This window comes from Bombus flavifrons, chromosome 2 (genome assembly GCF_040668555.2).
Source record: "Bombus flavifrons isolate JBK064 chromosome 2, iyBomFlav1_principal, whole genome shotgun sequence".
Lineage (NCBI taxonomy): Eukaryota > Metazoa > Arthropoda > Insecta > Hymenoptera > Apidae > Bombus > Bombus flavifrons.
Window position 1 is genome coordinate 1209021 of NC_138443.1, and position 16723 is coordinate 1225743.

Here is a 16723-nt window from a genome sequence, read left to right on the forward strand (position 1 = left end):
TATTCCGCATTTGTTTCTGCTCTTTGAATTATATTTAAATTATTATAAAAATATTTATCTAGGTGATAGAGATTTAAAATTCAACATATTCGAAAGGTACAAGTTACTACTATTTACTATGCTAAATTTATTATGGCATTAGTGCCAATTAATACATGATATATAAATCACGAAACACACTTCCGCAATTTGTTAAATAGTTCAAAAAACTATTTGCTATGACTAAATTTTATACGTAATCTTTTAATTATCTATCCTATGTGAAATGAATAAATTTATCGCATTTCATAGCTGAACAGAAAGGAAAATATCAAAATGTTCACTTTCGTCGGTGCACGAAATGTAATGGAAAATCATTTTATATGGTTTAAAGGGTCTTTTAACGAAAGATACATCAATGGCCTTTTGCTGTACGTATATATATATATACGTAAATATATATATATATATATATATATATATATATATATATATATATATATATAGCTATATATATGTATAGCTTGCTCGATCACAGAAAGAAGAGCACAAAATAAGAAAATATTTCAGCTCGAGAGAATCGTATCTCATATCTTTTTGTTCCTATTTTACCTTCTTTCTTTTCTTTGCCTCTGTATTGCCTCCATCGTATTGACAATGCGTCGAAATGGTCGATACAAACGGTATGTGACATATACATCAATTTATATAATATATGTATATATGCATGAAAGGCGTGTCTATGGTGCTGCGAAAGAAAATTTTGGATTTAAACGATATGGAAATGCTGCTTCATAGTAGGCAATACATTTGTAAAGCGAATAACGAAATTATAAAAGTATTGTAAAAACGGGAAGATAACAAACATTTACAATATAAAAGGTAACATATAATGCTATTACGATTATGATCATTAAGAATTGTTGAATAAAAAATTAATATAAATAATGTTCTGAAATATAATATTATTTGAAATAAAAAATTGTAACATAATACGGTAAAATAAAAAAAAGCTAGCAGTAATGAATGTTGTCTTGTAGAAAAAATGAATATGATTTTTTCATATTTATGCCCAGAAACTTTCAACTTTCCAATTAAATTCCAATCAAATTTTTCTTCTTAAAATCTTTAATAATATTCAATTTCTAGATTGCAATAGCTCTTCGCCCCTTATAGACATAATATCAAGGAATATTTGAAATTATAAGCTTGTCTCTAAATTCATAAGTACAGGTGAAATCCGAAAAATGAAAACTATTGTCACTAAAAGTTTCATCAGTCACGCTCTCCAAAAATATAACAGCAAACATCAAATAAAATAGTACGCCATTTGACATCGATTTCGATATTTAATTTTTTTTTTTTTTTTTGGCATCGAGAATCATAAATATCCTTAACCATTTTACAACATACTTGAACGAATAAAACGGGGAAAGTATACGTGTAGAATTTAAAATATAAAAATACATATACATCATAGCAATAGGAAGGAATTATATGTGATATTAACATATCAATGAACATTCTCTATAATTCTGTTAAATTACAGTAAATACTACTTGTCATTGTTATTAATTTCTGATTTAACATTAATATGCAATGTAGATTTATAATCGAATGACGATTGCTCATCATGCTAACGCAGTTATCCGCGTGAAGTGCCATTTCGATTCAGTTGAAATCGATGTTGAAATACGCGCAATCCGAAGACCTTATCGATCACCTTTAATAGCAATTCCAATTCAATTCGGTATGTTCAAGCATGACTTCTCACACGACTCCAGGGCAACTAGTCTGGTAATAGGTTAACCTCATAAGTGCTTATAGTTGATGATGCAATGATCAACTAAGTGCTACCTAAGAGACTCTTCTAATCAACATTAAGCACACGTTATGATTACTGTTAATCCTCGAGCCGCGACGCCCACATCGCGTCTACTTATTCTATTAATAAATATGTCTACTTCTTTATTCTGTTAATTCTAATAAATCTACGTAAGATAAATTTCGTTCGCAATTTTGTATAGAAGAATATGAAAAAGCTGTCAGTTTGTGAGTATTCTGATCAAACATTAGATCAGTTGACCTATTGTTAACGTGTATAGCAAACAAGCATAATAAGATTGAACCTCTGACAATCAGCCTACGCTTGTAATAAATGAGATTCCTGGACACAAACGCAACACAGCTTAAGATTTCAATTACAATCTAGAATAAAGAAAGCAAATTTTTCATTTTCTATCAAGCTTTGAATAAGATCTTTTATCATCGCATTAATTAAAAATACACATTACCGTAGATTGAATACTTAAGTTCCACGATGTAACCTTTCTTCCAGATTCTTTAATATCATAACTTTACAGAATTTTAAAATAAATGTTTTTAAATAATCCAAATATTTTCACAATATTTATATTCCGCAATTATTATTCTACTCTGAATTTAATATGTTTTTAATTACTTTACATTTTCATATCTACGTCGTTCATTCTATACGTGATATTTCTCTCCTCTTTCTAGTGTTAGAATGGCAAAAATGCAAAAGTACGTACATACGGATGATCTGTCTGGCCGGAAATACGAGCCACATTTCCGGCAAACGATTTCCATAGGAACACAAACTGTAGCGTTAGCTGAACTGTAGCGCGACAACGCATCAAATAAACAATAAAAATTCCACTTTACCGTCGAAATTCTATCCTTTTTTTGGCTTCCTTTTTTCCTCGTTCCAGTTTTTCTTCTTTTTTTTTTTTTTTGCTACGCAGTTTCACGGTGTAAGCGGTACAGGTAGACAAAGAAATATATCACATACGAATAATCATGAAAGAAGTATTGGAAGATTATACTGTCTGAAGAAACGACGTTCCGTCATAAAAAAGAGAAGGAAGAGAGAAATAGAACAGTTTTAATCTACGGGTCTGCGAATGCCACGATAAAAATCGACGTATCCGAGAGATACTGGCAAATCGAATGGCTTTGTTCCAGGTGTTGCGACAAATTGAAATGTAAGACGTCGATTACGTATGAATCTAATGCATGATTTGCTAGTAACATCGGCGCCCTGTTTATTGCAGAACAATTGATCGTAGTGCCGCTTTAACATCGAACTTTTTTATTTTTCTTCGTATTATATTTTATTTATTTAAAGAAGATATTCGAAGCTCAATTTCAAGTCCGAGGAAAATATGAGTCTAAATATAACAGTTTTATAATATAATATTATCTATAATATAATAGTAGTCCAATATAATTTTATAATATAATATTATAGTTATATTAGTTACATAGTTATATATAATATAATAGTTTTATAATATAATATTAGTCTAAATATAACAGTTAGTTTAATGATATAATAGGTTTACACATTTTGCAGAATTAAATAATGGTATTACTAACTGAAAGGGGCGTTATCATAAGGGTTCCTTTGATATGAGGTTTAACAAGAAAGATGTTATTTGATGACGGGATTTACTATCCCGTGTTACCTGATATCCTTGATGAGATTAGATCGATATTCTAAAGAAGGACGATTATTATAATTTTTATGATAATGAGTAAACTGCGAATACTTATGCAAATTCGTATTTTTCTAAATAGAATTTACAAAATGGAGCTTAGATAGAAAAATGTTTTATCTAATATTAGGTGTATTACAAAGTACTGTACTTATACATATATTTCTACATATCACGTGCATTCTGTGCATTTTTGTATCTACAAATTTCTCATAAATGCAGAAAAATCCGCAGACTAACGGAGAGTATCACATGATTCATTCTGCATAAAACATTTATCTGTCTAATTTCAAGTTACAACAAAATTATATAGAATATTTGTATTATCGGTATGAGCTAGTATCCTACAACCTTTCAATTTTTCACGCTGAATCTAAAACGTTTCCTTTATCCTCTCGATGGAAGAAAACGTACGTTCACAGCTAAGACGAAATTCGTTCTCCTTAATTAATTTTCTAATTACATAGTGTTAGAAAACACGGAACAATTGAGATACGAATGGGCTTGTAATTGCTGTTTTGTGGAACAGATTATAGAACAATTTTGCACTTTGCTTCGTCAGTATCGTAATAAAAGTTTCTTCGGTTACGCAGCAGCGCAAGATTTCGCGCTTGCATTGTTTTTTATAGGCCATAATATAACCGAAAATACGGTCTCTTCGGTTTCACTCGTAATGGTACACAGGGCTAAGTAAACGTGTAAGCGAGGTTTGTAAGTATAATGCGTTTCCTTGTAGTTGAAGGTACTTGCAGTTTAAGGAAAAATGTAACGAGATCTAAGCGGAAGTTCTTATCTTGTAAAGTCTTCGCGTACCGTCGGTTCTACTGTTGCACTTTATCAGATGTTCTACTTTCCCGATGGTATAGCTTTAATCAAAAGTAACTATTTGCTTAAGTATGGAAAAGATCGCACGGTAATCATTATATTTAACTTTGACCATATTACGCTGTAAAACAGTCTAAGAAATATGCGCATTTCAAAAGTTTAGCTTTTCGAAACGAAATGATGAGTGGAAATACAAACAATATCAAAAAGATGTTTCATTCATGATTATTTGATGAAGTAATCGAGATTATTAGATTATTACAGGATGCTGAATATAAAAATTTATCATATATATATAGTATAATAGGAATTAATAACACAACATAGAGGTATTTTTAGAAATTAAAGAAACATGACCTAGTTTAATATTATTTGCAGAACTAAATGTACGCACCATTATTTGCTAAATATTATTTCGAAAATATATTGATATGTTATTGCGACAATATATAGACGGAAAAAAGTAAATAGAAAAATAACTAAATCAGCTTCCATTTAAATAAATAAAATTCAGATAGAAACGGTGTTACGTTACGTTACGATAAATGTGGATGAAAATAAACGAAGTGTATAGTTACATTAATATGAGAATGTAAATAGCAGAGTAGATCTGAGAAAAATCGATTAGGAAATCAGTGAACGTATGATTGTCAAGCTAACTTCTACAACAAACTGGCCGCACATCGAAACTGATTTAACGTGAAATCTATTCAGCCTTGGGCAATGACAGATCACGAATTCAATCGTCTCGTGCCAGCCGGTGATGCAATTAACGTCGGACGTAGACACATTTGCTCTTTGATTTCCTTCTCAATCTCAACATGTATATCGTGTACCGAGCATAGAACACAGCCAAACGCATCTAAATGATCTTATTTTCTGTCAAATATGTAGCTATATAAATTACCAATTTTTACTGATAATTTATATTACTAATTTTTCAATGAAGTAGTTAATAATTTATTAACAACTTCCAGACCTTTTTCCTTTTCTCAACCTATCTAAAGTAATTCTATTAGGTTGTCCCAAAAATTTCTTTCGTTTTATAAGGAAATAATAGACGCATAACATTTTTTATTTCCATTTCAGAAAAAAGTTAGATTATAAAAGTAATAGAATTTTGTCAGGTCTATATCAATTACAATAATGTTAACAGAAAGAAGATTACTTGTCTCTTTTATTTTTTTCTCTTGATTAACTTCCATAAATAAGAATTAATGTACTAAAATAAACAATAGTGATGGAAGAAAAAGAATCGTGTTTTTAAAACAAGTATAGTTTACTGACAGAAAAATAATAATTAATGTACTTCGATGGACATACTCTTCAAATTCGATGTTGGCCTCCAAAGTGGTCCTGTTTTACACACCTTAATTGTAATATTATAAGCTCTCAAAAACTTTTTAAAAACTCAAGGCTACTTACTAATACTTCCTTGTTCCATATTTTTTACAGATTATCATAATATTAGAAGTATTGCTATATTACAATAAGTTTTATAACAAATTGCTATATATCGTATACCGTCTAAAGAATTTTATTCGTTCCATAAAACCAGTGTTGCTAAGAGGATAAAACTTGTGGATATGACAGAAAAATTTCTCAGTCGTGAACAGACCTTGCTTCGAAACTACGAATATAGGAAGGCAAAAGAAGAAGATGGAGAAGAATAAGTTACGAGACGCATGTAGATTCAGAAACTTCGACATACCGCGCGAGAAAATGCAACGTGAAGGAATCTGAAATCATAAAAAGGAGAGAAAATATTCAAGATTTTAGACGTTAAACAATTTTATAAATAATATCTGCTATATAAACAATTTTTAAAGCAAACATTAATAAATAAAAATATTCTTTATCGTGCTCCTTTAGTATATGTAAATGATTGAAGATTAAAATTTATGTAAATATGTGCATATATATGTATGTAACATTTCGATATTAATAATAATTAATTATATTTCTTAAAACCTTGAATTAAGAATTAAATACAGTTAATTACAGTAGATATAGTATTTTCACAGCAAACAAAACACACGAGAATATTTCAAACAGCATGAAGAAAATGAAAGCAATGCTTCCATAGCCTTTACATACCGAGGAAGAAATTATAATTTCAAAAGAGATACCTCCGATTTATGGAAAACCCGGATTAAAGAAAGTCTGCTTTAATGTTGGTGAAACTAGATACCACGAGAAAGCCAATTATTTAATGCAACCAAATACTCAATATATTTATTCAATGAAAATTGAAATCGTCGCAAATTATGATCGAATGGATATATACTAACATTATTGTTATTAATATTAGAAGACAATGTATATACTAAAAATATACTACTACTGGAAAGGATCTGTTTCCTATTCAACAACAAAATTTTTCTCCCAATTCCTCTTTCTATATTTCCACAAATTTAAATAAAAATTAATCTTCCATTAACTTTTACATGATTCTCATCATTGTCCACTAGAACAGATCACAATTCTTGGTACTAAGCTACACGAAGCTATTTAAATAAAAATCATCCAGTGATGAAGTTCAATATTAATAACTTCTAGCAAAACCGCAACACCTTTTTACATAAATCCAGGAGAAACATATATGAAGTAAGCCCGCCCATGACTTTCACAAGAAAAGAACAAATACAGATAACCAGACTCAGGATAGCTTACTCCAACATTGCGCATTCGCATCTTATCAGAAAACAGTATCCTGGACTCTGTGAATATTGCAAAACCAGCAACGCCGACGAATATCTACTTTGTTACTATACCAAATTCAAAGATACAAAGAAAAATATTCAACGATGTACAATCGCTTCTAACTAATAGTATACGACGTAAAAATTTACGACGAAATTTACGACGTAGAATTAAAAAATTTCCTAAAAGAGACACCACATCTTTTGCACCGTCTATAGAAATATAGAAGTATAAAATTGCACTAATTGGCTAACTAATTACTTACTAATTAGTAGCACTAATTAATTTGGTAACTGTACGAAATTACGCATGTAAATACTATTCAAAAATGTATATATTTATAGAATACATGTAATTGTAGTCACTACATGGTTACCAGGGCCTAGTGTATCTTGAGGTTGTACAAGAGATAATGAGAAGTACAAGTGTAAATGAGAAAGCCGTGTAAATCAAGGTTATTCTGTAACAGGCAAAAATTAACAATATACATACATATACCTTACCAGCAGATGTGACGAAAACCAACAGATAAATAATAATAATAAGTTCAATAATTAAATAATGATAGCTTGTAATTAGAAATCGAGTAATAATAATAGACAAACACTCACAAAAATAATATAATAATTATTATTTAATAATTAGATGAATTTTATTCACGTAAAAATGTCTCTGTGAATAAAAACGTATCTATCTGAAACATCTTAAATTCTATTACATAAATTTGTAGGAAACGACGCGTTGTATTGTAGTTCGTCTTCACTATCTCAGACCATTAGAAATATAGGCTCGTATTTCTTCACACTGCGAAACGCAGTGCAACGAGTACATTTGGACGCTGAATACCAGCGAGTATCTCACCTACGTGAAATAGGATCTACAGCCTAATTTCCAGAAACATGCTGTGTTTCTCACACCTACCAACAATTTACAGCGAAAAGAGGTCTGGTTAGAGGGGTATATAGAAGAAAGGAAGAAGATACGATTCGTGAACCATGAATCTTTGCTCGCGATACTCCCAATGTGGCGATAAACTCCACGCATTCAACATCATCATTCCACCGAGGTTTCTCGCTTTTGTCGCTGTATAGAGAAAGTGGAAGAAAGCAAAGAAAATTTAAAAACAGATTATGGAGATATCGATGGAGTAGAAAATCTGAATTTAAATAGAAATAATGAAACATTATTGTCGGTGGAGTAGAATTTTGAGAATTGTTTAAATACTGAATTTAATATCGGAAAAGAAGACAAATTTGGTGTTTATATTTTGTTATGAAAATGTTCATTGAAAATCGAATACATTGTAAAATATAAAATATAAAATAGAAAACGTGTCATTCGTGTTTATTAATTAGAAATCTCGTATTAGAATTAAGAAATCATTATTAGAAGTAAATACATTATTTGTTAGAACTTTTATGATTTTAAATGGTACATTGTTCGTCATATATGAAATATCATTTTCTTAAATGCGACACTATACTTTCTGCGCTACGATCAACTACTCAATGGTGTGGTATTTTTTCAAATGGTATACTGTAAATTCTACAACAATAACGACATGTGACAATAACTGCAATTAATTGATACAATATATGTGTAAATAAACGATACTCTACTTACTCATGGTTGTGTGAAATCTATTTGCGTTTTTAATATTTTGAGAGATAATGCGTATGGTCGTGGGCAATGGAAGTGACGTTCGTTGATTAAAATCGGTTTATCTATAACATTCGCTGCGTCAAGTTTTTAATTTTTGTTATGAAGAATAATCTATAATTACTAAAAATATTTATAGAAACATTTATTTTCAATGTTCAAGATAATTCGAATAATTCAATGAGAAAAAGTTGTTTCTTCTTGAATTAACAATTTTTTCCATATTTCATATTAAATTGAATTGAATGGAATATTTCATATGAAAGAACACTATACTGTACTAAATATGATACAATGTTAAAGCTACAGAAAGAATGCTATCAACATGTTACTCATTGTCAGAAGCAAATATTTCTTCGCAAAATAAGATTGCAGTGGAGAATGAAATTAATTTAAACTGTCAGTACTTGCATCGCAGAATTTAGTAGGAAAGGGTAATATTTTAAAAAATAACTTTGGAATTTGAAAGTCTCCAAGTTCGTTAAAAATCTAATTCAAAGAACACAACATGTGAGATTATGTGATAGATACCTATTATAATATAATAAGTTCATTAATATTAATTTATGACGATTATTATTCAAGTATTAATATTCCAGGTGCATACTGGGAAAGCGTTTTGTTCGCTCTAGTCATGTATAAACTCGATACAAAATGTTGACTAACTATATCGAGTGAATAGCAATGAGCTTGCTACGTGCGCGGAAAATATCGGCTTTTGTCTAATTATCAATATTACGTTCTATGTAATTATAATATGAATCTCTGTAAATTACGGTTATTTAATTAAAGTTATTCTTCGCGAAAGATCAAAGACACTATACACGTTATAGCCAGATTCGAACGATTTCTTTAGAAAATAATAAGGTAACGTTACACAACGAAAATTGAAAATTCTTATCCGAATAAAACGTCGCTCGGTAATAACATAGCTGAGAAAAGAATATCAAACTTTACTTATCCTAAAATGTCTTCAAATTCCAATTTGCGCGCGTACATGCAATAGAATTATTTGAAACGAAGCAAAAAAAGCGCAAAAGGCCTTCAGAGAAACACTCAACAGATGAAACTTTCGGTAAAAATTTTGAAAACACGTCGCACTCGTGGATAAAGAACGAGGATCGCACAACTTTTCGTCGGTGATAATCCTTCTATAATATAAGCGACAAGGGGAGAACGAACTTTTCTTCAGAGTAATCCAGCAGGAGATCGAAGCAACGTCCGATGATAGTAGAACAAAAATTTGTTTTCCGAGTAAAACGACACGCGATATCTCCGACTTAGGTACATTGTTACATTATCCCGTTGTCAGTAGAAAAAAAATGGCAATGATCGTGATACCAGCCGAGCAAAGTAAATCAAGTTTGCTGGATGTTCGTGAAACGCGTTACTTCGCTTAATGTGATCGAACGTTTCTTCCTCAGGGTCATGATTTACGAGTGAAAAGAAAAAAGAGAAGGATTTATGATGTCGCTACTGCAACAGTGGAAACCATTCGCTTTAAAGGAAGCAGCTTACTTTCGTTCCATAAAGTTGATCGAAAATAAATAGACGGATTTGTAGAAAAGAAACATTTATTGGTAACGGTGAAAGTGAAATGCGAACGTTATCGATCAGAAATTTCGTATTATTCGATGAAACGGAACCTTGGATTTTTTTTACGATGGAGATATAAATGACTACCTGAACTTTTATACGTTATACATATGTATTTTAAAAAAGAGTTTAAAAAATTCAATATCCTTCAGAGAATCGCACATTGCAAATTTTTTATATTAATATTTATTTTCGATAAGTCAATGTGTATAAATATTCAACGACAAATAATTTTATACAATTAAGGCATATGCGTAACTTTTATCTCTTTCTAAGTCCACTATCGATTTACTTGCCGAATACACACCTTCATAGATGTCTTCGTATGAATATCGTGTCCACTTATTCAATCGTTGATTATCACAATGACGATTTTTTAAACGCAAAGAGAATTTCGATTTTTAGGACTTTGTATTCAATCAGAAAAATAGCATTTGAATTATCACCTTTGATTGTATTTAGGATATAATTGATATTTCTTGTTACCAGACGTTTTCTTCCAAGAGATATTAATTGATTATAGAATGAGTACTTATACTTTTGAAATATTATGGTTTATACTTATATTTAACTGTACTTAATGTATTTTAACTTAAAAATCGACCAGACAGTTTAAAATTGAAAAATATATTTATCTTTAAATTTTCTCTACATCGTAAAAGTCCATCAAAAGATCTAGTGCCATTATTATCATCCATAAAATGAATCTATAAATCATTCATATAGGGGTGCACTTTTATGAATGCGAATATAGCGTTCCACACTGGATTTACGTACATATTATCTCTAAATTCATCCCCCCTGCAAAACTCATTTTACTTAAATAGCTAAGGCAAAGCTCAAAATAAGCCACGTCAAACTCAAACTAATCTTAGAGCACAAAAGATACAAGATATGATTTCACGCTAAAATAGCGAACTAAAATTATAGCCTTTGTGGATATAAACTTAATTTTATCGAAACTAATAATAACGGCGACGCTCGTGGAAAAACGAGGTCGAATCTAGTTTTGTTAGTTCTTATTGATCAATATTGATACTATAAGGTAAAAATTAAATATATCTCTCGGAAGTTATCACAATTTTCATTATACGTTTATGTAGATTTATAAATCACTATTACAGTATTAACTCATTATAATTGCATATACCGTGAATCAGTTCTCCTTTGCGATATTCGTGAACGACTTATTATAATTCGTAGTTTAATAAACGTTCATTTTATTTCCATTTAAAGATATCTATTCGCGGTTTGTAGTATGTTTCGACCTTTTAAATTGCATACTGTACAAAATTTCAGCGAAATACAAAGATGTCACATTAAAATGTGGAAAAGCAGTTTTCCGCGCGAATAATTTGCGTTTGAGATTTCCAGGTAATTTCGAGATTTCGAGCATTTCGTGTTTCTCCGTGTATTCGCTAGACCACAAAACGCAAACCTGAACAGAATTCATAGCAATGTTTATGACACCTACGTAAGATAGACATTTTCGAGGACAAACTTTCAATTGCAGGACAGGACACTTAATAAACTACATGAATTCGATATTAAATATGTTCTACAAGAAAATGAACAAAAATTCTAGACTTTCTGTATTGCTAGTTTTTAAACAACCACATATATCGTGCTACAAAATCAAATGAAAATGTTTATCGAATGTGGTTGAGAGTGTTTTATGGGACTGCTCTCGCCAATAGTATCTTTTGAATTATAAAACGCGACAAAGTAAAAATATCTAAAATGCATTCTGATGCGACATTTTGAAGGGACGAAAACTATCATAATCGCATGGAACTATAATAATAACAATTTGAAAGTTGACGTATGTTTTACTTTATAATTCAATTTTACAACAAACTTCCTTTCGTTATGAAAAAATATGAGTACAGTGATTCTACATAGCAATCCCTTTTACGGCAACCCTCTGCATAGCAATTCCTTTTTACATAATATACATTTATATTTTATTGCTGCTACAACGCATACGTATTATGTTAATTTACAAAAACCACTCCAGCACACGAAATCATACACTTTAACTTTATAATGCATATTTCTTATCCTGTTCCTAAGTCTCTTTGCGTGTATGCTAGGATTTCCCTTAGCTTTCCTAAAATTCACACTTTCTTTACGTATGCCGTTTCTTATTTTGTAATATTAAAAAAGACACGAGCAACTTCAAAGGAAAGTAGGATAGCCTGATATCGTATTCAAACACGCAAGAATATTAAATTGTCCCATCCTATTAAAGGAACATTTTACTGTATTAATTCCTTAATAAGGAACTACCGCTATTATTATTTATTTAAAATTATTTAAAAATTATTTATTTTCCTATGTTAATCCCTTAACATATAACTATCAAACGATATAGAATAATACAATGGAATATCATGTTCAAACTCTTCACTCAGTTCTGTTGCTTTAAAACATTCGGACTTCTTCAAACGATGCTCCAAACAACAGTCAAATCTTTAAACATTTGCGATACGTAGTATACATTAAAGTGGAAACTTCGTCGAAGTGCAGCTGGCAAATATATAAAATAGAGTATTATTATACCAATATATCCATTGGCTTCGCAATTTTTGTTCAATCCCCTTAAAACTCCTTCAAACATCTTAAAACGATTATTTAGACAATAATCGACTATTATCATCACTCGAGAAACGTAATACACTTCGCCAAAATTCAAGCAGAGAAGAATATAAAACGTAGCAGAAGATATTATCTCCAAAATTTGTATTTAATTTCTTCCAATTTTTGATTCGGATTCCTCCAAACTTCCTCAAACAATTCTGTAGAGAATAATCAAGCATTGCCACTCAAGTCACATAATCCGCTTTGCCAAAATGTAACTATGTAGTAAACAACAAGTTAGCATGAAAAGTATAACACGAAGTATGAGATAATCATTTTCGAAATTTTCGAAACGTTTGTTTTGTTAATTTTTTATTCAATTTTCTTAAAATTCTTTGAAACTTCTTTCAAGTTCCTTGGGTAACAATTGAACGATTTCATTCAAAACGTGTGACATACTTCGCGAATGCACAACGAGAACGTCACGGATCGTCCCAGATTCAACAAACAAGCTGACAGTGAAGACGTCTGGCACCATAAGGCTAACACCGAGGACGATTTCCTCCGACGTTCGAGTACATCCGCTGCAAACCTGCTGCGCCCGTTTGTCACGAGTGCAGATTCGCCTGTCTGAGCGCAATGTGGAAACCATGAAATGTCACGAAAAGAGCTTCAACGAGAAGATTTGAGACCTTAAGGGAAGAGGAAAGAAAACGCGATCGTCAAAATAATATTCGAAGAATGTCTATTATCTGAAGGCGATTCCGCGCCATCTGGAACAGATCCGAAGAAAAAAAAGGAAAGAAAAAGGAAAGAAAGGATATCAAAAGAAGTCGGTTCAAAATTCCTTTTAAGATTTGTTCTCGACGTTGCTCGTTGAGGCGGCTAAAAATTATGAGAGGAAATCTTTACGCTGAAATAACCCGTGCGTACTGTGTCCTTTGACATTTGAACGATGATGAAAGAAATATTGGATGAATAATATTCAATGAAGATATTTGAAAAAGAATATATTTATATTTTAATAGAGATATTTAAAGAGAAGTATATTAAGAGACGTTTTCCTTCTCTAAATTGAAAAATATCGAAGCATACCAAGGTTTAGGAATAACATATTATTCGAAATGTCTCGACTCTTTGTATCCAACCAACTTCGTTACGATAGAATTGATAATGTAGAAATTGTTCTTTGTATTATTATCGTCACACATTTGCAATCTTTTTCTTTCCCAGACAAAATCCCGGTTACAAAGAGTTTTGCCACAAAAGAACGTTTAAGTTGTTGATGAATCGTACCATAAAAATTTGTTAAGTATAAAAATTCAGATAATATCAAAATACGGCGTTTATTTTTCTACACGTGGAATAATATAATATTTCGATACAGAATAAATGAAATTTCCAAAGAAAATTCAGAATGAAGGAGAATGAAGAAAATAGGCTGATATATCTGAATGAATTACGTCACGGACTTGTTCTTCTGATATTTATTTATGTTTAATGAGCATGTACTATGCATGAATGCACCATTGTATACGTATAGCGGTGACAAGCATCCGTTAATATTCACTGCGAACCCCTCGTCTCAATATCCTGTGCGAGAACAGAAACCGCAAGGTCGTCCTCAAGGAATCGATAAGAGGGATGCTAATTTCAGTCACTTTGCGTATGCGATCATACCAGCTAATATGCGTGAAGATATTCTATCATCTGACCTTGAAAATAAAATGGATGATTCCCTTACTCCTCTTCCAGTAAATAGATAATCAACGAACGTTTAACCATTCGTATAATTCACACTATTCCAAGTTATATAAAAGGGAAAGGTAGTTTATATCGAATTTCTTAGAAATTCAATGTAAAAAGTAACAGCAAATATAATTTAAGAAACAGAAGGAAAATTAAACAACTCTCTCGATAATATTTCCGATAAACTATGTTCATGACAAAAATTAGTAATTCTTTACACGTGAGATATAAAATTATGTTTACTTTCATTTTAAAATATGCTAAGGTTTTAAATTCCACATTGTTTTCCTTTCTCTTTCTTTTTTTTTCTTTCTTGTTGAAACCGTTAATTTTGAAAATGAAATACGAGAGAAGAACACGAAGATGCAAAGAAAATTTTGTACAAATATTTAAGAAACGAAGGATCAAAAACTTAGAAATTGAAATTTTATGTCCCACTCTGTTTCTTCTTTGAAAATGAATTACCAAAAAAAAAAAGAAAATAGCGGAATTGCAAAGACAATTTTGTACAAAAATTTTTTATCGCAGAACGTTTCAAGTTTTAAATTTGCGTAGGGGGAAAGGATCTTTAATTACCATGTTGTATCATTTAACAAAGACAATGGGACAGTAATTGATTCAAGGATATCATTTCCCAGAAATCAAGATAAATTCATTCTTTTACTGCCCACGATCCTACGATAAAACGCGCTACATCTGTGTAATGAAAATCCTAGTGCAGCCATAATGCTCACCGGCACGCAATTCGCAAGTAAACCGTCCGCAGACAGAGGAAAACAATCTTTTACAACCCATCATTACGATCGTCTGTAATTGGCACATTTATGTGACTTTTAATTGCCGCTACCATTTGCTTCAATGAAGGCGGCGACATCAAACCTTTAATGTTTTTTCATTACCATATCATGGCCAGTATGTATACCGTATATTTACGTGATCGTCTATACACATGTTACCCACCCGTGATTTCGTTGATCGTATTTTAACGAAGTCTATTGTACATCGACTATACAAAAAAGAATCGTTTGGCACAGAAAATTGTAAGCACTTTGTACCTCTGGTCCATCTACCGAAATCTTGAACAAACGATGATAATAAACAAATGCAAAATACATAGTTATGTACATCTACAGTGGCGGGCAAAAGAAAGTTTATAATTATCCCTCCCTAATAATATCTTTTGGATTGTAAAACGTGACAAAGAGATTTTCCAATCGATATATGAAGAAGAATAAAAATAATATGAATTGTGGATTGAAATATATAAAACACATTTTGATGCAACACCTTGAAGCAACAAGAATTACTACAGTCGTAGAAAATTGTGATAACCATAAAATAAGAAGCATATAAAGATACTATAATCCTATAACATGAATTTATATTTAATAAAAGCAATGAATAAATATAATATACATATACCACAGAATAAATGACTATTATCAATATGGCAAAAAACTTTTAGTACAATTCTAACTAAAATTATACCGATTTTGAACTTTCTTTTATCCGCCAGAATATATTTATTTAATTTTCGCATAACCCATCGTATATCTATCACAGTATCGCTAAAATGACTAACGTTAATTGTTAATCACGATGTTATTAATTAGAATGTTCAAATTCACTGTTCGCTTCTGGTTATTTACTAATCGCTTACCTTATTTATAATACTAAGCGTTTGAATGAAACGATTCACAGATTCATACGAAATTATTTTGTCTTTGTTTATAGGAGTGTCAACCCGAATTTTTGCACGATCTAGTGCTGAAGATGAAAGCCTATATATTTACGCCTGGTGATTCGATATGTCGAAAGGGAGAGGTAGCTAGAGAAATGTTCATAATAGCCGACGGAATTCTAGAAGTGATTAGCGAAACGGGCAGAGTTTTAACAACCATGAAAGCCGGAGATTTCTTTGGAGAAATTGGAATTCTTAATCTAGACGGATTAAACAAGTAAGTGATTAAAAGTAAATGCTGTCCTATTTTTAATTTTTGTTCTGAGTTCCGTGTATTCTAACTTCGAACTACTTCACGAAATATTATTCTTCATACGTATAACGTTAAACCTACTTTCGTCCAATTAGCATAAAGTTGTGCAAATTATAATAC

The 16723-nt window shown here is 30.9% G+C and overlaps 1 protein-coding gene across 6 annotated transcripts in view; it reads left to right on the forward strand.

Annotated features, from left to right (window-relative positions):
• LOC138186730 (uncharacterized) overlaps positions 1–16723 on the forward strand; it is a 205949-nt gene that overhangs the window by 179828 nt on the left and 9398 nt on the right. For all 6 annotated transcript variants that reach the window (XM_069126862.1, XM_069126878.1, XM_069126869.1 and 3 more), the window contains one exon: positions 16344–16567. In XM_069126862.1, the coding sequence (XP_068982963.1) occupies positions 16344–16567 (224 nt within the window). The remainder of the gene's footprint in view (positions 1–16343; positions 16568–16723) is intronic.